The sequence below is a fragment of the Somniosus microcephalus genome, chromosome 6, assembly GCF_052327205.1.
Source record: "Somniosus microcephalus isolate GS21.2 chromosome 6, FLI_Smic_1.0, whole genome shotgun sequence".
NCBI classification, from domain to species: domain Eukaryota; kingdom Metazoa; phylum Chordata; class Chondrichthyes; order Squaliformes; family Somniosidae; genus Somniosus; species Somniosus microcephalus.
Window position 1 is genome coordinate 28183759 of NC_140992.1, and position 27145 is coordinate 28210903.

Sequence of the window (27145 nt, forward strand, 5' to 3'; positions counted from 1 at the left end):
TGGCAAAGGACGAAGCAGCAACAGAACTGATTAAGCTGAAGCACAAGTAATTCTACATTTTTATTGCCCGCTCGTATTTTCCATTACTTGGGTCCTTTGTTTGCAAGTCCACCAGGATGCTGTTTATCAGCACTATGAAAGGGGTGGGCATGGTATTGGAAGTTGGCAACGATGATGACACAAGCAAACATCAGTAGGTATAAACTGAAGTTGGATTTAGACACAAGGGATCAACACAACTATCAGATGCATTGGGCTTGATTCAATTAAATCATTGTCTTCAGAATGTGTTGCCCACTCAACAGTCACTGCAATTACAAATAAAAAATTTACTGTGCAAAATGATTTGACAGATTTTGACATAAGACGTTACACATCGCAAGTCCTCATCTAGTTCTTGATGTGCAAAGAAACACATTTAATTCAAAGAGGAATTTGCATATTTAACATAGGTCTAATTTAAAATTCAAAAGTTCTGGTGCTACAAGTTTAGATGGTGATTTTTGGCAAGAAAATGAATTATAAAAAAGGACAGCACATTGCCTAAAATATTAAAGACAACATTAAGAAACCTTACTAAAGTAAAAAAAATTAGAAATACACAATTTTGTCAACATCTTAAAAGGGTAAAGACATGTCAATGTTTTGGGTACAGAATCGCTGTCAGAGCTGTTCAGATGCTGATGGTCTTGCTGTGTATTTCCCATGGTTTCTGCTTCCAGTTCAGACTTCCAGCATTGTCTTTTTCCTTTTACTCTTCCTGAAGTGTTGCAGGCTCTTGCCGTACCTGCCCAAACACAGCTTCAGAAGCAATACTATCGACTGCCTCTGCACTGAAGCTTGCACACTTGGCCGTCCTAACCACAGGTGACTTGTGTAAAATGGAAAAAGCATATAAGCACAGCCATTGTATTTTACAAGATGTTGGAGTTCTAATTCACAGACTAAATACTCAGCTTAGATAGGTTGGCTATTATAGCCAAGATGTAGCTCTATAACAGTTACAGGAAACTTTGGTTTATCCGGAGGTTAACTGTCCGGAATGCTCGAGCCACTGGCAAAAATCAGGAGCCGTTTCGTTTGGTGAAAAAAAAGCAACGAAAAGAAAAATAACCTGTCAGGCTCTGCAAGGTCTCGCTGAAGCTGTTGCTAAGCTACAGAGACGCTTGCAAGGTACGACCGACTGTTTAGAAGCTGGTTTGTTGCCAGATACGGAGCTCAAAATCTCCGTATGTTTCAACATTAGCGCTGGTTTGTCCGGCAGTTTTGATGGGACGGCAACAGCTCAGTCCCGTCGGTGCCGGATAGCACAAAGTTTCCTGTACTATGTTCCTCAAGCCACACAAGACTGCATGTTTGTGTGCAGTTTTAAAATGCTGCCTAGTTGAGGAAACAAGATATCTGTTCCAGGCCAAATGCCCCACTGCTGTATGAACATATTTTGCTGTATGGTGTAATGCCCAGGGATGATGCACTTTAAAATATCAACAGTTGAATAGCTCAAACATTATTGCATTTACTTTATTATAAAACAAGAAATTATGTAACTTTCTGTACTGATTTTTATTCAACGCTCATTGAATGTTAAAAATTACAAAAGGATAACACTTCTGCTCAGGCTTCCTCATACACCTCCGCAAATACAACACTGCTACTGCTGGTGGAAGAGACATACAAGGATCCTCATGAGAAATCTAACGTAAAGGGGTCTGTTTTTACACAATCTACAAACAGGGCGTTTAGGGGATGATGAAGTCATAGCACTATAGAAGTCAAATTCTTTCATATACAAAAAAGCACACAGATTGACTGGAGTTGAATATTCATAATGAATATATGTGCATTCAAAAAAAGCCAGGAATGATATTCCTCAACAGTTTGTTTCAGGCACAGGACAAAACTAAAATTACAGAAAAAAAGGTTATGGACAGTTCACTAGTGTTTGCTCTTCTTGGATTTCTTGTGTGATCGATGTGGAGATCTGGACTGGGATCTAGATTTTTTGGAAGATTTTCTGGGTGTCCTAGAACGAGATCTTTTGGACCTTTTCGGCGTCCTTGAGCCAGATCGGGATCTGCACAAAATTGTAAAAAATGTATCACTGACTAATCAAAACACATTCTGCCACAATTTAACTGGAGCGGTCACTCAATTTCTTAAAAACATACATATTATACACAAATATGCTAAAATGCAACAGATTAGGTGTTGTGCATATGTATGAGACATAAAGTTTCACAAAACTACAGTACAGTATATCAGTACAACAACTTGCATTTTTACGGCATCTTTAATGTAAAAAATCAGCAGAGACAACAATTGACGTGAGCCAAAGGAGGAAATGTTGGGTAGGACATGAGACTAAAAGCTTGGTCAAAGTGATGGGTTTTAAGGAGGGTCTTAAGAGAGGGCTGTGGAGAGGATTACCTTTAATGCAGCAAGCTCAATAAGAAGTTGAAAGCTACTACATGTATTACAATTAAAAGTGAAAATCAAACATTTTAATGTGCACAAACATCAGAGATGAGTGGACCACAAAATGACAATACACTTTAAAAAGAAAATAAATATTTATAGAAGTAGACAATATTGATGTTGCACAATGCTTAAATGGACTTTTTATTTATCAGTAATAGGTTTGGGAAATTCACCAGAGAACACACAAGGTCAGGTCTAAGATCAATACCCACATTTAAGGATGTTTCATGTACGCATAGAATTACCACAACACCCAATCCAGTGGGTAATTGAGTCACACCAACCGGGAAAGTCCCAGGTTCAATCCCTGATCTGCACTAAAATGATGTCATCTGGAGCATCAGTATGGATGCTACGATTGGCCTTGGTTAGGGAGAACAAAATCCTCCTCCTCAGTACCCTCCATTACCCCTGCTGAAAACACGCAGAAGATCAGGCTCCATGTGATGCTCTGATGGTGGAATAGCCTGCTCACACTCACCATCTAGGCTCACAAGGGTGAGGTACCATAGGGGAGGTGCCATGCAACTGGAACCCAGCAAGGAGCTAACATCTTCAGGGAAACAGGCATTTTTTTTAAAGTGCAAAGGTGCGGTGTTAAACGCACCATAGCAAAGAAAATCAGGCTAGCAAAAGAGAAACTGCTGCACACTTATAATTAGAGCAACCTATTTACAGTGGCCGATAAGTCCAATTCTGTTCTTATTGGATGGGATTTTTAAATCTGTGTATTCAATGATTGTCTCTGTTTACAATTAGAGCCATTGGTTTATAATAACGGAGTAAATCAACTTCAATTATTAAATAGGCTCCCAGGGTTTTTAAAATCAATGTCTTAAGAGATCCACTTCCACGATTCTTTTCACTTTGCAGCAAAAATCATAAATTGATGGCCTTTTATCAGTTAATGGAAGCCACTGCCACCTGACTCAGCAAGTTGCAGATTCACTTGAAACATTGAAGAACAGCTGGTACCAGAAACCATCTGCTGCCTGTGAAACCATACCTCTGCATGAGACAGCACATTCACGAAATGGGGAATAAAACTGGTGGTGAGGGTTGGGGGGTGGGGCGGAGGAAAGAGGATAAATAAAATACACAAAATGGTCACAGTAGCAGTGACCGGAAAATCTTATGTGGACACACGCCGGAGAAATTACCATCTTCCCTTGCCAACCAATTTTTTAAGATCTCAACTCAGTGTCACTGAATCCTATTCCAATAACAAATCTCAGAATAGATTACTGTGATGTTAACCATTAATGACAAAGATTGCCCAATTTTAACATTAATTCTGCTCCACCTATTGTCTTTTTCCACCCCCCACTTCTCTTTTCTGTTCAAATCAATTTTATTAAACTTAACTGTACTTTTTTCTACCCAATCTAAAACTCTCCTGTATTCTTGTTCTCTAAAATATTTTACTTACATTCTATCGCTTGAGCCTTTCATCATCCACTTTAATAGTAGGAGTGATTGTTTTGATTGGTTTAAACCAAAGGAAATGACTTTTGGTGTCAGTTTAAGTTAATTAAAGCTACAGAACCAAATTAGTCACACAGAGGCCTGTCTCTGACAAGTTCCAGGCCAGAAAGGGCCAATTATATTCAACAGTGACTCACAAGGGAGAAGAGGTCTTTATCTGAGATATCCAAGGGTTATAAAAAGTAGGAAAAAGGGAATGCATTCCCAGTTCTAACATTCAGCACATCAATGAATAAACACAGAGGAAATACAAAGCATCACATAATATGGGCTCCACCATACAACATACCTTTTGGACTTCTTATTTATATCTCTAGGTGTGTCTTTATGTGTTGGCCTGGTGTGGGGACTCTCTTTGGTACGTGATCTATCTGACCGTTCTGAACGCGGTGATGGCGACTTCACACGCCTGACAATACGAGTAGGACTGACAGATGCACTGTGTTTCCTCTTTCTATCAAAACATCAACACATCACACAATTAGAACTGGAACCAGTTGCCTAGGTTTCAGCATTTCACATGCTTACTTTCTATGCTGCAGGAACATGTCAAATAACAGCAACCCCAATTCAGCAATAAATAGTAAAACGTACAGATAATAGAAATAAAAAAGTTGCATCCTCAGGATTCCTACTTCAAATGAGGCTCACCTGAGTAGGGGACTGGTCATTCACATGTGTAAGCAGATATATTGCATAAAAAATAACTAATGTGAGAAAAAGCCCACTGCTTCTATGGAACTTGCATAATCCACCATCATGAATACGCAACTTTCAAATATCTAGTCTGCATCCTAGTATATAATGCTTTAGCTTAACTTATCTGCTGTACTGAATAACAGTTTATTCAACACAACTTGAGTCTTCCTCATTCTCTCAATTAAGCAATCTAAGTACAAGATAATCCTCAATACATGTAAATTATCTAGGGAAGCTACCCCTTTAAGACCTTCCTCAACATCCTAGTGTCCTCCCCCATTGGGCTATATATGGAACATAGATTTGGTCATCATCTGGGTTTGGTTGACCAGAGGAGGCAGCAATGTGACCTGCATGGACGGTTAATGAACCATACAGCACATGGGTAGCTTTTAAGCCTATTAGTTCTATTTGTAGGTCAAACCCAGATTGCAACTCAGAGAATGAGGAAGCCTGTAACTAAAATGAAATTTCATAGATATTCAAACAGGGCTTGGGATCCACAAGAGGATTCTAGAGAAACCAGAAGATCAGATTTCTGAATTTTCTGTATTTGTTGGCTGACTGGCTAAGTATTTCCATTGCCATATACTAAGATGACAATTTCTGTGACGATTGCATTATTTTCCTCTGGGTAACTGACATCCTTTCTAAAGTTAGGACAGGGCGTCTCCAAGAGGCTGTCAATATTTGTTGACTGTAGCCTACAATGATGTACAATGCTCTTCCATTTGTCAGTCTCTGCATACAAACAGCAGTGTACAATCTCCCAAACGTTTCGATGACCCTCTCAGGAACATTAATTACTGCTCTAACTCTAAATAATTAAGAATCCATTTAATGTGAGATCTAAAGCTTATATAATTAAAAAGTGTTAGTCTTATTATTTATTGTTTGAAGAATATACTTTGTGGCTAGTAATGTGAAACCATAATTACACAACCTATAAAGTTACCCACATTTAACACATAAGTGAGTGGTTTCTGGTTGACTCCAGTCGATGAAAGAACATCTCAACATAGCCACATCGAAACCATCCTCTATAATTACACTTCATATCTTATTCATAAAACCCCGATAATTAAATGGAATGCAAAAATTCACAGCAACCGTCCACCACGAATGTCTTGGCAACTGAAAATGGGCAATAAATGCAGCCTTGCCTGCACTGCCCACATTCCAAGATCAAAAGGAAAACAAATTAAAATAGGGTGCATTTTAGATAAGCATAATTTAAGATGCTTGTAACCAACATTCCCGCTAAACCGCACGGTGGACTGGAGGTTCCGCGCAGGCCGTTTACCAGCTTTTAAATGGAAAAAACTGCGCATGCCCAAAAATTTGAATGGGCTGCGCAGCCAGTTAAAGGGTCCACGTACCAAAAAAAAGGAAAGGGAGTATTGCTTGTAACTGCAAGCTAGACACTAAAACAATACCTCTCTTTGTTCGAGGGGGACGAGGAGCTCTCTTTTTCTTTCCTATCTTTTACACGAAATTCTGATTTAATCACATCTTTCTCTTTGTCCTTTTTGTCACGTTCCCTTTCTCTTTCCAGTTCTTTCTCCTTCTCCTAAATGCAAAAAAAGACCAGCTGATGTTTAGGTCACAATATTAAAATACACAGTAGTTCCCCACAAAAATAAAGCAAACTGTTAAAACACCCTGAGGGAAGCATTACGCTTAGAAACAACTTTTGGATTTAACTAGTTGCAGATTTGATATTAAGATATTAAAGCATCAAGTAGCTCATTTAGAAATTCAAAAAACCAAGATCCCTAAGTAAGCACAGATTTCCCCAATTGCTCAGCAAGTTTATCCAGGAAGCAGCTGAGCAACATAGAAAAAGATTCCCAATCTGTGTAGTTATCAGATCTCAGCTAGGACAATGATAGGGAAGTCTATTACTATCTTCCTCGCTGTTTACTACACTTCCAAGTTCAGGAAACTTTTTTTTATCCGGCACCGATGGGACCGACGTGGTGCCGGTTCATCAAAAATTCCGGATAACCGAACGCTATAGTAAAAGATACGGAGAGATGAGAGCTCCGTATAAAGCAACAAACCCTGTTGCTTAGCAACAGGTTCAGAACAATGGCCACAAGTTCCAAGCGTCTCTGTAGCTTAGCAACAGCTGCAGCCACACCCTTGCGCAGCAACAGATCGAGGAAGGCAAGTATAATATGAAGTAAAACTTACCTGAACCTACTCCTGAATTTTGCCGGTTAACCGAGATTTCCAGTTATTTAGGTGCTGGTAAATCCAAAGTTTCCTGTTTTATGTCGTTTGCAAATTTCAAAATAGTGCCCTGTACCCCCAAGTCATTAATGCATATCAAAAACAGCAGTGGTCCTAGTACTGAACAACTTGTATTTATATAGCACCTTTAATGTTGTAAAACATCCCAAGGCGCTTCACCTTGGGGAACTCGACTGTAAATTCTCCCTCCAGTCCGAAAAACAGCCATGCACCACAACTCTCTTCTATCCCGAAGCCAATTTTGTATCCATGCTGTTACTGCCCCTTTTATCCCAAGAGCTTCAATTGCTAACAAGCCTACTATGTGGTACTTTATAAAACGCCTTTTGAAAGTCCATGTACACGACATCAACTGCACTAACCTCATCCAACCCTCTTATCTCATCAAAAAACTCAATCAAGTTACTCAACATTTGCCCTTAACAAATCCACGCTGGCTCTCCTTTATTAGTTCATGCTTGTCCACGTGGCTGTTAACAATTTGGGGGAAAACTGTTTCTAAAAGCTTCCCCACCACTGCCGTTAAACCAACTGGCCTGTAATTGCCAGGTTTATCCTTTTCCCCTTTTTTGAACAAGGGTGTAACATTTGCAATCTTCCAGTCCTTTATGGACTTTGGGCAAAGAAATGATCAGGGTGGTCTATGATGCCCTCATGATAAATCACCTGTTGACATTCGCTATCAAGACTCAGACATGAATAATGACCATTTGAATGAGATTTTAGAAGGCATATATGGAACATAATTTGGGTATGGTAGATCAGGGTGCACAATCATACAACCTGCTTCCATCAATGCTGCTCTATAGCTGGCCAGTTACAGGTATGGAGAATTACGCGCAACAACGCTCTCTCTCCCCTGCACCCCTCCTCAGACACAGTTGAGGTGGGGAATTTCATGTATGGCCAGGGGAGGGGAGAGTGGCAACACCTCAAATCATGCTCTCTGGTGCGCAGAGCTCCATTATGCTGTGCCAACAGAAGTTTTGCCAAATGCAAACCACCACTAGACCAAGGCTGCAATCAAATCAGCTGATAGTGTTATTTTCTGGGCTACAGGACAGAAATGGAATAATTATATTTTTACTGTGTACCAGAGCCAATTTGTGCATTTTAAAATAGTTTACGGATATTAAAAGATAACAAATAAATCAGCAAATGAAATGATCCTTGCAGGTGCCAGAATATCAGCAAACTGGCAACCTCACTATCTTCATTTATAATTACACTCATTAGTTTAATAATAGTCTTATGAGCAAGACAAATCAAACTCAATCAAGTGAAGCAATAAGGAACAGAATCTATTTAGCACAAGTTAATCAGAATATGCTGCACTCACCCTCTGAAGCAGTTTGTCTCTATAATGTTCCACTTGCTCTTGCATGGTCTGACCTGCCTTTTTAGGCCTTTTGCCAGATTCTAACTCATCCTGGAACTTCATTACCTTAAGCTTAGAAAAAAAAGTCTAGTTTATTTTCAGATACAAGCACATTTACAATTAAAAAACAGCCCAAAATGATTTTGCTAAAAGAAGATTGTCACAACACAGGGAATATTTGCACCTCTATTTCTCGAAGCTTTGCTCGCTTTTCTTCAGACATTTCTGAATACTTAAGAATGGGCTTGGGGTCCACCGTTTCTTCTTTTACTGGGTTAGAAAAATAAAGCAGCTCCTCTGACCTAAGCATTTGATCGTCAATATCATCATCATCGTCGTCATCATCGCTTTCCTTTAATGTACTGTCCCTGTTAATTACAAACAATTTCCCATTCTCATAGTCATCAAAAATAAATCTCGAGTCACTGCAAAACAAGAATGTGCTTTAAATTCCAATAAGGCCACCAGGAATCACTCATTCACAAATTCCTGTCATTTATACAACTGGTGTGGAAGTAAATCAATTTTGATTGACACCAACATGTTGCAATAACAGTGATTTAAACAAGTTTGCACTCTGATTGTTGGTATAAATCCACTGTGTTGAGATTTTTTAAATTATGGTTGTACAACATCATGTTGGGATAGCAAGCAGCATATCTTTCTGTAGAGGCAAAGGACAAAGCTGACAAACTTTATAGTCACAATTTCATACCTCACTAGTAGTCATACTTGGGGTTCACATGGCTCAAAAAACATAATGAGGAGTGTTAAAGCATCCTCCATTTATGTACTTTTCCTTTGATTTAATGGTACAGCCTAAATAAAACCATTAACACCAGCTGCATAAATACAATACGCAATAGAGAAGTGTTTGTTTCACTGAGGTTTTCATGAATCATTCATGATTTAATTACTTCCTAATTTCTGAAATATATATATTCTTTTTAACTGTCCCTGGTTGCGCATCCTGCATTATTACGGCAAGTCAGAATATCAACATACGCGGGTTGTTCATCCTCTTCCGATTCAGTAGGTTGGTCAAAAAGCTCCCATTTTGAAGTTGTAACAGCTTGGAGAAAAGTATACTGTGTTACTCAATGCAATAACTACCAATAAACTCAGTTCATTAAAGTATTAGAATTTAATAAACATCTGCCAAAAGCATTAGACGATTAGCAGAACATTTGATGAGTTTATTTCCAATTACAGAATTTAGAAGTCTCGGGTAAATTCAGTTTGTCTGATAGCAGCTAGTCATCCGTTATAGCTTGTTCACGCCAAAACCAAAACTTGTATAAGCTCAGCATTACAATTTGAGCCAGAGGATTATAATCTGGTTTACTGCTGAATAAAACATGTATCGAGCTGTGTGCATACTAGAAAAATACTAAGTTAACATCTAATCACTTATTTGCAGCTTACCTTGTGATTCTAATTCTGCTTCATCTACTGCTTCCCATTTCGATGGAGCAACTTTAAAAACTGACTGAAACTTCTTGGAGTCTTCAAGGCCATCAACTGACAAAAAATTTGAGACAGTTAGTTTGGCCATCCACATCCCCAATATTAGACACTTTTTAATTAACATACACTAACACGGGAGTTTTTTCTTCGTTTCTTCCCCTGGAAGTCAAGATGTTTCACAGAGTTAATGTGACATCACTGGGGGAATTAAAACTGATGTAAATCACAAGTTGTTCAGAATTTAAATTACAGTTGATTATTAGGAAACTTGGGCATTTGTCAACCATCCTTCCAAATGTAAGGAAGAATAGCCCACGTGATATTTGTAAAAGAATTAAGAATTTATATTAGTACACAATGAAGTATTCATGAAAACACAAGGTACAAAAATTTGATCCTTTTCCAGCTCTCAAAACCCTCAGCCAAGGAAAGGTAGGGAACCTGCTCCAGTCCTCAACCTGCAGCCATGATGAGATATATACTTTAAATGACATTTCTAGAGGGATAGAATTGAAAAGCAGGGAAGTTATGCTAAACCTGTATCGAACCTTGGTTAGTCCACAGTACTGCGCGCAGTTCTGGTCGCCATATTATAGGAGGGATGTGGAGGCATTGGAGAGGGTGCAGAGAAGATTTACAAGGATGATACCAGAAGTGCGTGTGTATACAGATCAGGAAACGATGAACAGGCTGGGTCAATTTTCTCTTGAAAAAAGGCTATGGGGTGACCTAATAGAGGTCGTTAAAATTATGAAAGGTTTTGATGGAGTGGATACAGAGAGAGTGTTTCCACTTGTGGGGAAGAGCATAACTAGAAGCCATCAATATAAGATAGTCACCAAGAAACCCAACAGGGAATTCAGAAGAAACTTCTTTACCCAAAGAGTGTTGAGAATGTGGAACTTGCTACCACAGGGAGTGGTTGAAGCGAATAGTATAGATGCATTTAAGGGGAGGCTGGACAAGCATATGAGGGAGAAGGGAATAGAGGGTTATGCTGACAGAGTTAGATGAGGAAAGACAGGAGGAGACTCGTGTGGAGCATAAACGCCGGCATGGACTGGTTAGGCCGAATGGCTTGTTTCTGTGCCATATATCCTATGCAATCCTATGAAATTAGTTTATTGGCAGCGATATATGGGTTAACCTGCAAGATCTTTTCCCCCATCCCCACAGGTGGCTTGTTAAGATGGAAGCCCATGGAATTGAGAAGCGGCAGTATGGATAAAAAATTGTTTCAGTGATAGGAAGAAGGGCGGCGGTAGATGGATGTTTTTCAGACTGGGAGGTGGTTTGCAGTGGTGTTCCCCAAGGGTCAGTTTTAGGTCCATTACTCTTTTCAATTTTCATGAGTGACCTAGACTAGAGTGTAGGGAGCAGCATTATACATTTTGCAGATGATATAAAACTTGGCAAAGTAGTAGATAGTGGTGAGGATAGTTATATACTTCAGGATGACAGACAGGATGGTGAAATGGGCAGAGGCATGGCAGATGGAGTTCAGTCCAGAGAAGCGTGAAGTGATGCATTTTGGGAGGAGCAACATGGAAAGACAGTATACAGGAAACTTTGTGCTATCCGGCACCCATGGGACCGAGCTACTGCCGTTTTTTTAAAAGCTCCGGATAGACCAGCGTCAATGTTATCAGATAGGAGCTTTTCATCGCAGTATCTGACCACAAACACTGTTGCTCAGCAGCAGCTTGTAAACACTCGGCCCGTGGCTTGGAAGCGTCTCTGAAGCTGTTGCTAAGCGACAAAGACGCTTTCCAGAGCCTGCCTGTGAAAAGCAGAAAAAAAACCTAACCAAAACAGCTGCTGATTTCTGCCGTTAGATCAAAGTTGCCGGACATTCAACTTCCAGATAGCACAAAGTTTCCTGTATTATAAATGGCACAATTTTGAAAAGCGATCATGCTAGAACTTTATAAATCACTTGTTAGGCTTCAGCTGGAGTATTGTGGACAATTCTGGGCACCACACCTCAGGAAAGATCTTTGAGAAGGGTGACCTAATAGAGGTTTTGATAGAGTAGATAGAGAAAAACTATTCCCTCTGGCGAGTGGGTCAATAACCAGAGGTCATAGATTTAAAATCACTGGCAAAATATCTAAATGGGTGAGGAGAAATGTTTTTACACAAAGTTGTCAGGATCTGGAACGCTCTACCTGAAAAAGTGGTGGAAGCTGATTCCCTAAATAATTTTAAAAAGGAGTTGGACAGGTTTTTGAGGGTGAGGAACTTAGCGTTTCGGACAAAAAGCGGTGATTTGGGACGAAGCATGACTGCTCTTTCAAAGAGCCAGCACAGGCACGACAGCCGAAATGGCCTCCTTCTGTGCTGTAAGTTTCTATAATCCCGCCCATGAGTGTCATGTGCAGTTGGTGCCTCTTCATAATGGTATGGCCAAGATCTTGGAATCACAGACAAAGCCCATCTGCTGCCACTCTAGAATTTCAACAAAGTTAATGCGCCCTCGTGTCCTCCCGTCTCACAAGTACTTTAAAAGCAATCTATACCAAGATGAGACACATAAAGTATAGCCAAGGTAACTGAATTGGATAGCATCAACTGTTTCACATATGTGAATCAAGCAGCATGCAAAATTAAAACCACTTACTAGGAACACCATCAAGGTCATCATCTAGCACCTTCATAGGAACACCGTCAAGATCATCTAGACCAGTGCTTAGATCAATTGGAACTCCATCTACATCCTCCAATGGGGCACCATCAAGTTCGTCCTCAACAGGTGCTCCATCTAGTTCTTCAGACTCTGGCTACCAAACATATAACCCACATTATTACCATAACTACCTCAGTCATTACACATTAGAACTGGGCCAGTAAGTTGTACATTACATAAAAAATGAAACTTAATTTTTTTTCTTTGCTTTCTGGAACTGCACTGATTCTTTTTTCCAGAGGCATTTGAGAAATGGATTGACCACCCAAGAAGAGAGAGTCTGGAAATGCACCAAGTAACATACAGCTGTAATCCAACTAAAAAAATCCAGATATCATGATGCAAGTGTGGTTTGTGAATACCATCTAAAGTTGCTAGATTGATTGCACCTTACAATTTCCTCCACAATATCCTTTATAGAATACATGTGCTAACTCAGTGTTTACTTAGAAATAACACACAAACACACACTAATGGATCACATGGTGCTGCTCATAGATAATGGAGGCCACCCATGCACCCTCAAGGGTGGGAAAGCACTATGACCGTGCATGTATGGAAGTCTGCAACTGAGGTGTACTGATCCCTCTAATTAGAGGCACAGAAAACATTGTGACCCAAAGTTTGGCTGAAAGTTAAAATTCCAAGATTGGACTGGAGAGGGGGAAAGCCTCCATAATGGAAATCTGTTCAAGATACTTTCACATGTTACCAGTTGTTTGACTTCAGAATTATTTTTTCTGTATTTGTTAAAATTCTATTTTTAGGAGCACAGAATGGAGCAGGCGAACAATAAAGGCGGCCACCAAAAGCACTTTGAAAAAAATTCAAGGGGTACAGTAATGGGGAATTTTTTGAGATAGTAAAGTGCAGTGTGTGTTTTTGAGTGGAAGAATAATAATTTACATTTATGTCGCACTTTATTGCTTCCTCAGGATGTCTCAAAATGCATCATAGCCAATAAATTACCTTGGAGGTCAAGTCACGATTGCTATATCTGGAAACTTGCCAAACAAGTGTTGGCAACTAAAATTCCAAAACTGTGGTTGCCAAATACAACAGTCTTCTGATGAAATACTGCCAGATTTATTAAACCAGTTTGAATTTTTTTGACCACAGAGATGCACATCTAAAACTTACAAAACGTAAAAGTAAAGGACTTACTTCTCTTGACCGGTCTGCCTGCATTTTGAGAACCCAATACCAATTAAGTAACAGCAGTGCATTTCTCTATACGTGGCTATATAATTAGTGAATCACCAGGAGAGATAAATAGCAATGGATACTTAACTTAGACTGAAATGTATAAAACTAAAAATTCTGAAATAAATAGCATGAAAATTACACTGGCCCAGATTTTGCATTAATAACATCAGCGCTCGCCGTTATTACAGGGTAAATCTGACGACTTCTGGCATCCGGACAAACGTAGTTAAATGAGGAAATAGAGAAGTTGCTGTCAGAGATACCCTGCTCCTCCACAGGGTGCCGATAGACTCAGCACTGAAACCACGAATGACCTGAACCTGGGGTACTTACCCAGTGGTTCCACACTAAAGACAGCTGAAAAAGTTAGGGCTAGTGCAGTCAGGAGTAAGCGAATTTTTTTTAATGGCATAATAAGTGACGATTACTGCTGTACAACCTCTCTAACCCTGAAAAATTAATTTCATAAGTGTGGAGTCTCATTCCCTCAGAAGAAAATTAATGTTGCAGATTAAAAAAATTTTTTTTTTTTTTTTTTTTTTACTTTTTCTGTCTGTCTCTTATCTCTTTCCCTTAATCCTATCTGTATTTCCCAATCTTTATTTTGCTTCCTGTACATAATTTAAAGGTAATTTTTATTTTCTGGTTTGCAGTCTGTGCGTCTCGGTAAGGATGCTTCAATCTAATTGGTTGAAGAGCCTCACTGTTGCTTTCCCTCTTCACTGACTCTACAGATCCCCTGGAGATGACACTGCACTGAAACAGATGCTGGATTAGTGGAAATCTCTGCCGACAAGCCCGCAAAGTCTCTGGACAACTGTACATGAGGTGAATGGCGAAAACCGTTCCTTCACCGCCAAGAGCAAAATCCGGGCTACTGTTTTCAATAAAGCAATCGAAATTGATCAGCTATGAATTTTTTTTGTCGTTTTACTGTAATGGTGCATGAATCTTTTGGTCATCCACAGCAACATCCAACACTATAATCACAACAATTTCAAGGTGACCAATGGATTTGTCAAGCAGACGTCCAAAACAAAAAGAGCTCACAATTCAGTATAAAATTGGCAATCTGATTGGCCACATGGATAGCTGTTCTTCCAAGATTAGCATTGAATTTGGCTCAATAAAATGGCCCAATAAAGTCTTACTATGCATTTACACATGCTACCCCTGATCTGTGTTGCTTATTCCCTTCAAAGAACACCTAAAATGGGATAAGTTTTCTTACCCAGCAAGGACACTCTCAATGAGCATGAAAACAAATTGGAAAAAGACTAGAGTATATACTGATGTATTATGGATTCGCAATTCAACACTTAAATCACTTAAACAGAGATTGCTTACATGCAAAATGTTCCCTGATCCACATATTTATCTCCAAATCCATAACCACAAAATATGTAACCCACTTTCCCTAATGGAGTTGTGTGATGTAATAGCAGAACTCATCAAGTGCACATCTATTTTCCCATAAGTCATGCACATTAAGATTGATAATTTCAGAGATATAAAACAGCTGCACTTCTTCAATGAACAATAAATTCATACCTGAACACTTATCTTAATTCAGCATCACTGTATAATGAAAGTGAGTGAACAGCTCAAATACAAATCTTAATCTGGATGTGGACATTTTTCATTTCAGGACATTCTAGTCGTAAAGATCTAGGCATAAATTGCAACTCCCACTTTACGAGCAAACAAGCAAAAAAAGCAAACAAAGCACTGGGGTTCATTTCTAGAAGGATAGGATTGAAAAGCAGAGAAGTTATGTTGAACTTGTATAGAACCTTGGTTAGACCACTTGGGAGTACTGTGAACAGTTCTGGTCTTCATATTATGAAAAGGATATAGAGGTATTGGAGACGGTGCAAAAAAGATTTACTGGAATGGTACCAGAACTGAGAGGTTATACCCATAGCAAAGATTGAACAGGCTGGGGCTCTTTCCTCTGGAAAAAAGACTGAGGGGTGACCTGATAAGAGGTCTTCAAGATTATGAAAGGGTTTGATAGGGAAGATGTTTCCACTTGCTGCCGAGACCAGAACTGGGGGCCATAAATAGAAGATAGTCACTAATAAATCCAATAGGGAATTCAAGAGAAACTTATTTACCCAGAGTGGTTAGAATGTGGAACTCATTACCACAGGGAGTAGTTGAGGAGAATAACAGATACATTCAAGGGGAAGCTAGATAAGCACATGATGAAGAAAGGAATAGAAGCAGATGTTGATAGGGTCAGATGAGAGGGGTGGGAGGAGGCTCGTGTGGAGCATAAACACCAACAGGGGCCTATTGGGCCGAATGGACTGTTGCTGTGTTGTAAATACTTTGCAACTTTGTAGTGCTACACATGAGCCAGAAAGTAAAAGGGGAAATCAAGCAAATGAGCTTTGGCAATTAAAATTCCAAAAATAGTTGTGAAATACAATAGACACCAGCACATAAAACCTTATTATAAAAACACAAAGCATAGATAAAACATGAATTACCACGTAGATAGCTACCTGTTGTTTCGAAACTTCTTTGATTTCTTCAACATCCACAAGTCCAAGGTAGGTATTCTAGAGATTAATGAGGAATTGTGTCAACAGGAATGATAAACTAACTCAAAAGAACATTGACACATTTCAATACAACTCCTGCTCACAAATAAAACAAGCTAGTGTAATAAAAGTCACGTTTAAAAAAAGCAACCAACAGATAATACAATTTTTTTTTTTTAATTTTAAAAGCTTAAAAAAAGATTACATTTATCATACATAAATACCTGGGGTTTGCAGACTTCTTTACTTTCTTCCTCAAGATCTACAAGTCCAAGAAAGATATTTTGGAGTTTAATGAGGAATGGGTCAGGGTAAACTGTCCAATCTTCCCATGCTCTAAAGCAACCCATCACTCTTTGCTGTAAAACAAATTGGAATACTTCAACATATTACTAACATCAAGTTATAGCATCTAACAGACTTTTCGTCAGCTAGTTTAACAAAATGCTAATTAAAAATGAATAAAATTTATACTTTTAAAATTGTCAGGCTTTCTGTAGCCTGTTACTAGAACGTAATCTTTTAAAATACCATTTCCTGCATTTACACCCTTCCCACTTGTATTTATTTTTCCTCTTACCATTCAAAAAGATTTGGACTTTCACTTTTATTATTTACATTAATCTAAATACTTTAGTTTCATTTTTCTTGTTCATTTTCTGTCTGTTGCCTTGTTCGCTTCACACTAATTCATTACATCTTTTCATTTCTTTTTGTTGAACTTTGCTCTGTCCATTCAGTACCAGCTCGTTTATTTTTTGTTTCTCGGCCCTCTCCAGTGCAGTGTTAATTTCCTCAGTGTTAAGCACAATTAAAATACTCAAATTAGCGTTGCCTTAATCCCAAAGCCTTCAAGGAGATCCTTATGCTCATTTATTTCCACACGTTGAATTCCTTTGGTGGAATACAGTTCCACAAGCACTGGTCACTCTTCAGCACCTCATCCAAGTGGCCTTTATTCATGCTTAAGCCTCGACAGGGATCGCCAGAAGCAGCAGCGGCCCATTTAATCATGGGACACATGTGATTGGGCCCTACCCTTTCATCACCCTACATTCACACACCCTTACATTCCTGTATGGGTCACTGATTAGTGAGCAGAAGCAGGAACCACGGCTGATTTTTCCCTCGCTAACCCAAGGGTGCGAAGGCATATTGTATGGCCCCCTACTGCAGACCTGGTTGAGGTCATTTAAATTAACACAGGCCAGGATCAAACCTTGGACTTTCCAGGTCTGTATGGTTGCTATTCATTGGATAAACTTGTTCAGCCATCCGGGAAGACCTTGCAATTATCGTTTATATTGTTTAGCTACATAAGAACATAAGAAGTAGGAGCAGGAGTAGGCCATACGGCCCCTCGGGCCTGCTCCGCCATTCAATAGGATCATGGCTGATCCGAATCTAGACTCACGTCCACTTCCCTGCCCTCTCCCCGTAACCCCTAATTCCCTTATCTGCTAGGAAACTGTCTATCTCCATTTTAAATTTTTTAATGTTGCAGCTTCCACAGCTCTCTGGGGTAGCAAATTCCATAGATTTACTACCCTCTGAGTGAAGAAGTTTCTCCTCATCTCAGTTTTGAAACGGCAGCCCCTTATTCTAAGATTATGCCCCCTAGTTCTAGTCTCACCCATCAGTGGAAACATCCTCACCGCATCCACCTGATCAAGCCCCCTCACAATCTATTGGCCCAGAAATTCCAGAACGGGGCTTGCAGCGCGTGCAAGCCCCGTATTTGCACTTACCCCGCGCTCGTGCCGATCAGCTTCTGGGGCGCCTGAACTTGCAGAAATAGAAAGCACATTCCCGGGCAGCGTATGACGTCACACCGCCCAGGAGTGCAGCCAGCGCGAAGCCAGGAGCGTGCAGTGTAAGTGAGACACGCCCCTTGAGGTCTCAGTTTCACTGGACACGCCCCCAATGTTTCTGTCAAGCTGCTAAGGATTTTTACATGCAAAGCAGCAGTTTAAATAGGTTTTTGGAAGTTTTTTGAAGATTTTGGTAACTTTTATAAACTTTTTAAAATGTTTACATTATTTTGAGTAATCTGAAGTAGTTTTAAAGAGAATTAAAGCAATTTAAAGACTTTTAAAAGCCCTAAAAGAATTTTTTAAATTCCATTTATTTATTTAGCAATGTCGTCGTCATACGTGTCTTCACACTGTTCCCTTTGGGGAACTGTATGAAGTGGTGGAAGGATTTATGGCCATGATTAACGCTCATTCCGTGACCGTAACCATCTTTGAACCAGCCATTAGGGCGGTTAGTCCTATGGCGGGAGGGTTTTACGGGCTCCCACAAGCTATACAAGGAGGGGGGGCCACCCACACCCACGGACGCAAATATCCCACTGGATGTCAACCCAGAATTTAGAGCCGAAGCTCCGACTCCACTTGCCGGGACTGTCTGGAGCGGGGTTCGAAACCCTACCCTGATCTGGCCCAGCGGCGGGGATCCTACCGCTATGACAAAGGCCCAATCCAATTAGCAACGTGAAATGGCAGCATAGGGCTCCAGTCACGGGGAGGGAAAAGGCGCAGGAAACGTATGGGTGTCACCTTTTGTGCGGAGTGGGCCTTTTGCGTAGCAGTAAGCATCCCCGCCGCTGGGCCAGAAGGAGTAGGGTTTTGAACCCCACTCCAGACAGTCCCGGCAAGTGGAGTCGGAGCTCCAACTTTAAATTCTGGGTGGACATCCAGCGGGATACTTGCGTCCGTGGGTGTTGGTGGCGCCCCCCCCCCCCCCCTCAGATGGGTTGTGGGAGCCCGTAAAACCCTCCCGCCATAGGACTAACCACCCTAATGGCTGGTTCAAAGATGGTTACGGTCACGGAATGAGCGTTAATCATGGCCATAAATCCTTCCACCACTTCATACAGTCCCCCAAAGGGAACAGTGTGAGGATACGTACGATGATGACCTCTTGCGCAATGCACCTCCTTGGGCCCTCAGTCGCAGATGCGAGGGGGCAAGTCGTGCAATTGTTAAATTTTTTATTTTATTGACATGTAAAATGTTGGCCCAGTAATTCCCTTCCAAATGCGCTAGTACGGTCGGGGTACTTACGCATCTGGCCGGATTAAATGCCGGTTTTCAGCATTCACAGTGCATGTGGGGAAAACCGGCATTTCCTGTCCTCTGAACGAAGGGGTTCAGAGGCAGAACGCGTGCGCAGTATAATTCGCCGCTTTCATTAATGCTTTCAGTGAGGTCCAGTCATTACAACTTACACATGAAAAAAGCATGGGTACAGTTGCTCCACAGGCTGCGGAGGAAGATATTTCTTATCGTGGAGCTTCTGAAAGTATGTATGTCTGTATACATTCCTTTGCGTGTTATGTATATATTCCTTTATTTATGTGTATGAATGTATTATTTAATTGTGACTTTCAGAGAAAGTAACTTATTGGAAAATCATAATTAAAAACATACATTCATACACATTCATACACATTAGTAAAGGAATATAAAACATACATACATATACGTAAAGGAATATATGTGGACATACATACATAACTCATTCTCACATTCCATTCACACAGCCACAATTGCTCCTTCTACCTACCGTTCTGAAAACCCTTTTTAAAAAAAAAATTTAAACTTTAAAACTTACTTAAAATTTCTTAAAATAACTTCCCTCCCTTTCCCAAACAAAAATATTGCATTTCAAAAGCTCCACGATAAAATATATCTTCCTCCGCAGCCAATGAACAACTTTACACTTGCTTTTTACAAGTGTAACTTCTAAGGACTTACCCTCACGGATTTCATGAATGAAATCCACGAAGTTCACTGCGCAAGCGCTGCCTGTGCAGTCGCACGCGCTCGAGGTCTGGAAATGCCGGCGTTCCCCGCATGCGCTGTTCATGCTGAACGCCGGCATTTCCAACGGCCAGAAGCGTGAGTAAGCCGACCGTACTCACGCTTCTGGCCTGGAATTTCTGGCCCTATATGTTTCGATAAGATCGCCTCTCATTCTTCTGAATTCCAATGAGTAGAGGCCCAACCTACTCAACCTTTCCTCATACGTCAACCCCCTCATCTCCGAAATCAACCGAGTGAACCTTCTCTGAACCGCCTCGAGAGCAAGTATATCTTTTCTTAAATATGGAAACCAAAACTGCACGCAGTATTCCAGGTGTGGCCTCACCAATACCCTGTATAACTGCAGCAAGACTTCCCTGTTTTTATACTCCATCCCCCTTGCAATAAAAGCCAAGATTCCGTTGGCCTTCCTGATCACCTGCTGCACCTGCATACTAACTTTTTGTGTTTCATGCACCAGGACCCCCAGATCCCTTTGTACTGTAGCACTTTGCATTTTCTCTCCATTTAGATAATAACATGCTCTTTCAAGTCCCTAAATACAACAGGAAATGATGGATGTCAACAAAAATAGCTTGACTATCTGAACAGTGCCCGTCCTTATAATTTAACAGCTTCTGGCAGAACCTCAAGAATTGATTCTAAAAATTATGCAATTATTAAATGGGATTGAATAAGCAATCTTAATTTATTTTACATAAAATTTGAAGACCAAGTTGATAAAAAGTTTCCACTTCCTAGTAAAAAGTAAGTTGAAAGGTTTAATATACAGCATCACAAACAGTTAAACTACACACATACTGTAATTAACTGTCGAGAAATAAAGCAAGCAAAAAGGTCCAAAAGGAGGACCGGAGTAGTAATGATGCCCCCCCCCCACTTTGGCAGCCTAAGTACATCTATGTAACCTGATCGTTCATGACATTTCAAAACAACTATGACCAATAAAAGCAAATGGTTTACAGTAATTACCTTGAAATTCTCAGACTGTAAGTGACCTTGTATTGACTTGTAGGTTGCATTAAGGTTTGCAAATATCTGGCACAGCTTAGATTCAAAACTGCAAGAGAAGCAGAAATAACATGTGCCAAAACAAACCAAGCAGAAACATATCTACTAACTTTTGCCCATGCTTAAAAATATAAAATGTTTCACACTATTCACACAACAAAATGCTAGACATACCATGAGATAGTTAAATTCAACATTTTGGCAAACAATTCTGACCATAGAGTCTAATACCCTTCAATAGCTCAAATTCCCCTTTTAAAAGGTCTCATTGGCATCATAAATTTGTATTTTGAAGAATGTGTCTCACACATCAAAAACATTTATATATTTTGGCTTCTGTGCAAAAGATTTGTTTTTGCACGTGTGGTGTCCTTGCCTCGGAGAACAATTTTTGATGTAATTACAAGTAGAATGTGAAACAATCTGGGGTTTAATTTCCTCCGTGCTCTATTGTTAATCACATTAGTTCACAATTCTCACGTAGAATTTCTGTCTGTATTTTAAACACAGAATAAAAGTGTTAAAAAATGCAGACATAAATTTGCAGACATATTAAACAGTGCACTAAAAATTGTGCACAAAGGAAATTAAACCTATAAAATGCCTACATGCAGGGCCAATCATTAAACTGCATGAACAAACGGTGCTGGTGACGACAACACCACCATTATAATACATACACATACCTCAAGAAAATGATCAGCATAAACATTTTTCTTTGAGAAGTTTCAATTTAAAAAGTTTTTTAATCCAACATCTTAAGAAACAAGCTGTTGCAGGGTATATAATTATCAAGTACAGATAGCTTCCAGCTCATTTAACAACCAAATAAATCAAATGCTGAAAGTTTCCAATTAAGAACTGGTATGGGTTGTTGAAGTAACAAATGCAATAACTTGCACTTATATAATGCGTTTTACGTAGAAAACCACCCTAAAGCGCTTCACAGAAACATGAGGAAAAATGGATACTCAGCTAAAGAATGAGTAATTAGGAAGGATGGCCACTAGCTTGATCAAAGAGGTGGGTTTTAAGCAGGGTCTTAAAGGAAGAGGGCATAAAAGCATGTGGAACTGGTCAACTTTCAATGGATTGGGGAAAGATGTGATTTATAACTTATCTACAGTAGCAAAGAGGATCCAAATACACGAAGTTCATTGGCTACAATAAATTGCCAATTTTATGCCAAAAAGCAGAATCACTTTTATTTTTGATTGTGTGCTGAAAGTCAAAGATGGCTAGCTCTTGCTTTTTCTTTTAAATACTGGTGCTACACTACTTGTACTAATCATATCACCACAATAGATGTAGACGGCACCAGTCCACCCTAGCCATGTCGGTCTGGAAAGAACCTACCAAGGTTTTATTTTACGTTCAATACCTACCTGAAAATCTATTGATCACAAAGATACATACAGAAGAGGGTGGACATCCAGCTCATCTTTCCATAGAAAGCTATGATCGCTCATCAGGGCATTTAACTATCTCCTAAATTATTTCAGAGCTTTTGCCGCCCCGACCCAAATATCACTCCAGATATTAATCAATGTGTGACGTGCTCCCCAACATCCTGATGACCAACCTTCCACAAGTTTGTATCTATGTCAACAACAACAACTAGTATTTATATAGCGCCTTTGACGTAGTAACATGTCCCAAGGCGCTGCACAGGAGTATTTTAAGACAAAAAAAACGGTCCCCTAAGTTTGTATCTATGTTCCCTTGTCTTGTAGTCATGGTTTAACTTTAAATGGGGCTCAGGATTAACCTTTTCTATTTCACTCAGTATCTTAAATATTTCTACAGTTCCTCTCATCTGTCTTCTATCAACGCTGAAGAAGACAAGTTTTTCTAACTCATAATTTAGTTCTGACATGCAGGACTATCCTCAGGGCCTTTCTCTGCACCTCTTCCATGACTTGGATCTTTCCATCGTGCCTTGGTGCCCAGAACTGAACGTAGTATTAAAGGTGTGGCCTGACCAGAGAACAACACAGCTTCAGTATGATGACCCTGACCAGATTTGGCAATATAGCTTGGAATTCGGTTTGCTTTGTTTTCCGCTGCTCTGCAAAAGCTGGACACAGTCAGTAGAATCAGTGCAGAGTTTATTATCACTCCAAAATATTTTTCGGCCTCAACCCTAGCTAGTTCAACACCATTCATTACATTCCCCCCCCCCCCCGCCCCAATAAGAAAGATTTTGCACTCTATTACTCTGAAGAACTTCCTGACATCAGTCCTATATTTGCCTTGTTAGTTTGAACCTGTGCCCCCTCGCCCTATGATAAACTTCATTTGTAATGTTCCAATTATAATATATAAGCGTTGTAACATACAGAACAGTTCTTCCTCTATAGTCTCTGAATGCTGTTGGGCAAAAAAAGCCCATTATTCATGCAGGAGTATGCTTGCATATGCTTACAGTGGCTGGTACATGCTCATTTTATTTTGACTCAACTTTCCAGAGCTATAGAAACACTACATCAGTTGCTACTGGTGAAACTGCCCACCATAAACTAGGTGGTTTTACCAAGGAAGGCAAAATAAAACAAATTCACAGAAGCACGTCCAAAATCAGATCTGTGCCATAAATTGGGTTTAATATATACCCAAGCTCATCACAACATTAACAGCTTTGAATATTCAAGAATGCCGTCACATGTCCCTCAGTCGAGAAACCATATCAAACATCTTAAATATATCACAAAACTGTGCTAGAACATGTTTGTATGGCTGTGAAAAGGTCTGCTCTCTTGATATTCATAAATGTCAGCAGAACTGCAAGTTTGACTGCTGCGTTAAAGTTCCTGCAAGATAAATACAAGATACATGACGACTATTCAATGGATGATCCTGACCCAACAATGCACAAATGCTGAAGCAAAGAATGTATTGGCAGATGCGTCTGCTGGATATATACTATATCCTACAAAGTGAGCATGCAAGAGTTTTTCTTAACAAGACTAAAGGGCAATGAAGACAATACTGATCGAAGCCCAGAAGGATTTGTACAACTGGTATTATACCAAAAGCAATTTTATAACCTAGGGATTACTAGAAAATACTCCCATCTGGAACTCACTCCCTAAATTCCCTTGCCAGTCACACCTCCTTCCCCAATTTCAAAAAACCCGCTTCACGAATTATGCTTTTGGCAGCAGCTCCAAACTCCTATCCTGTCTTTCTTCCTCCTGCTTGACATCTACTTTTTTCCCCACTGCTACATGAAGCTCTCAAACATCTGCTGCACACGAGCAGCGCCATAGAAATGCACGATGCTGTTGCAGTACTTTAAAACAGGGCATTTCATTTCAACAACATATCCGGGAAGCATAGCTTCCCATTTAATTATTCACTAAAACCATTCCACAAGACACAAAATGGATACTTACAATTTTCTGTAGTACGAGGCATTTGCAACTTTAGCAGAAGAATTGTACAATACATCTGACACCAAATAAAGCCTGGCAATCTGGAATAAAAAAAAAAAAATTGTGACTTCACTTTCAAAATGATCTGTTTGGTTTTAAATGTACTGTTGTGACACAAATACAGTGTGCTTGATGAAAGTGCTAACAGACACTAATGTTCCCCATTAATTCTCTTAAGCTGTCGAAAGAAGCATCTTGAGGACTAGAACTTGGTCATTGTCTTACCTAAGCAGCATTTCTGGAAGAGTTTAAACCATTGCAACTGTCAATGCATTCAGGAGGCCATCTACCTTATAGATTGTACTCATTTGTTTAATCTCTTCAGATAAAATGAATACCAAACTCACCTTGCAAACAAGCAAGACTCCAGATTACTTTGGCCATCAAGTAAAAACGTTGCTGACTTTTCCAAAACAATAACTTTGGAGGCCAATTGTGCATCATGAAGTAGCTGCTCTTTTATCCACAAATTTCTAATAATCATTTAGGAGCCAAGTAAATTGGTCACATACAAAGGGCTGAAAATTGCTGTCAGAGGCTTCCCCGCGGGCAAATGCCTCCAAACCGCAAATAAACTCCGCACCTACCTGGTGCCTCCGTACCTTCGGACTCTTGTGGTCCTAGGCCTGCAGGCATATCCCAGGGGTGCATGCGGTTCGCAAGCGTCCCTGGGATCACGTGGGCCAGGCCAATCAAAAAGGGGAATTCCCATTATGCCTATGGGGGAATTCCAGTACAGAATATGCTTATGGGGATTCTGTACTGGAATCCCCATCAGCATAATGGGAATCCCCTAAAAAACACACTTTCACGGCACAAATAAAAATAAATCACCACATGTTCAAAATTAATTAAAATACAATTTAATTAAACATTTTTTTTTAAATTAATTTTTCAAGTGGCCAAGAGTAACCTAAACTAATTTTAAGGGTTTTTGTATGGTTAAATAAGTTTAAAAAATATTTTTGATTTAAACCCTTATGCTGGTAAAAGGCAGCCTTATGCCTGCTTTTACCAGGCGTAAGAGTTGCATGGGTATTCGGTGGGCAGTAGTTGAGCAAAGAGCCCAATTATACACCAGCGAAAGTCCATTTCTTGCACATCCGTAAGATCTGTCAGGCTGAAACTGGAACTTCAGGGGCACTTACAGCCATAGGCCCCCGGAAAATCCAGGCCAAAGTGTAAGTATAACGCAAGTGACGGAGCCAATGGCGAGAATTTATAGATAGTACTGCAAAAAAAAACCTGCATCCTGGCAGCCAAAATCAGTTGGTATATTAAAAGTGGATATTTCAAAAGGATTTCAGGATGATGTAATATCTACTACAGTTGGACAGCACAAACCTTTTTAGGCAACGGAGTCTTCAAAATGGACAAAGATTCTGCGATACACTCCACAATTTCTTCAGCAGCCTCCGCATGATTCAGGCAGAACACCATAGCATCACCAACGTCATTCTTTCGTGGGGTCAGTCCACGCAAGAGCTCCTCCAATTTATCCCTTTGACTTAAATGAAACGTTAAATATTTTACAAGATTATAATAAAAGATAATCTTAATCTTCTATAAAACTACTTATAATTAGCAACCTTGAAGTACAATTTTAAATAAAATGTGTGCGTCAGGTCTTTTGATAATCTCCCAATTGTCAGAAATCGACGGTTATTTATGGTCCTTTGAAGAATTAACATTTCCCATCGGTCAGTAACTTCAGATTTATTATGGCGCATTAAAAATGCATGTTTGAACTTTCCAGGGAAATTACATTTCATACATCATTCCAAGGTATTGTTTCTCTTCAAGCCACCTACGTCAACTTGATACAATTCGACAAGCCATTTATAACCTTGATACAGTCTACTCTCAATTCAGTCGCTTAATTATAGTTACCTGGTAATTCATTTAACACTAAATTCTCACTTTGCTGCATTATTTATGTTGCTTAATTAAAATTATTGGATAATTAAATATTTTTAAGCACAAAACTGACTGAATTATTAGGAATACATAGTATTGGCTTAACTAAGTCATGCTGAAAATATAAACTTTTACCCATTAGCTAGCTGATTGCCCAATTCATTAGTTACAGACTGAGGAAGTTGGGCAGTGTTTCCAGCAAAGTCAGATGAAGGGAAGGCAGATCTGTGTAGAAGCTTGGAAATGGAGAGGGTCCAAGTGGAGAGGCAGTGAGGGCCTCGTGGAAGGGAGTATCAGCTCAAAGCCTAACCTCGGGAGGCACTAGAATCAACAGGATGGCAGCAAGTATCCCGAGGAAGTAAATTACAGAATCCGCTCTGTTGGAGCGGCTGGGCGTGAGCCAGCAGTGACGAGATCAAAAGCAAAATACTGCAGGTGCTGGAAAGCTGAAACTAAAACAGGAAATGCTGGGAACACTCAGCAGGTCAGGCAGCACCTCTGGAGAGAGAAAGAGTGTTAACATTTTAGGCCGATGACCTTTCGTCAGAACTGGAAGATATTGATTTAACAGTTCATGAGCAAGTACTGTGCCAGGGAAAGAGTGGGGGGTGGGGGAGAGAAGAGCACAGGAGGAGAGAGGGGAAAGAGCAAAAGTAAAAATCTGAGATGGGTGGAAGGCAGGAGTGACAATGACAAACAGGATAATAGTACACGGCAAAAGGGGGTGGTAATGAGATGTAAAGAAACAA

General features: G+C 39.9%; 1 protein-coding gene across 7 annotated transcripts in view; it reads right to left on the reverse strand.

Moving 5' to 3' along the window:
- Nucleotides 1-1505: 1505 nt before the first annotated feature.
- The window catches only part of u2surp (U2 snRNP-associated SURP domain containing), a 99084-nt gene continuing 73444 nt past the window's right edge, over nt 1506-27145 (reverse strand). For 4 of the 7 annotated variants that reach the window (XM_085989875.1, XM_085989872.1, XM_085989871.1 and 1 more), the window contains 13 exons: nt 25824-25986; nt 24441-24520; nt 21007-21094; nt 16429-16563; nt 16151-16222; nt 12384-12543; nt 9722-9817; nt 9302-9368; nt 8481-8664; nt 8258-8368; nt 6099-6232; nt 4253-4417; nt 1506-2074 (listed from right to left, as the gene is read on the reverse strand). In XM_085989875.1, coding sequence (XP_085846001.1) covers nt 1936-2074; nt 4253-4417; nt 6099-6232; nt 8258-8368; nt 8481-8664; nt 9302-9368; nt 9722-9817; nt 12384-12543; nt 16151-16222; nt 16429-16563; nt 21007-21094; nt 24441-24520; nt 25824-25986 — 1594 coding nt within the window. In that variant the 3' untranslated portion in view covers nt 1506-1935. The remainder of the gene's footprint in view (nt 2075-4252; nt 4418-6098; nt 6233-8257; nt 8369-8480; nt 8665-9301; nt 9369-9721; nt 9818-12383; nt 12544-16150; nt 16223-16428; nt 16564-21006; nt 21095-24440; nt 24521-25823; nt 25987-27145) is intronic. The other 3 variants (XM_085989877.1, XM_085989874.1, XM_085989873.1) reach the window with 1 other exon arrangement.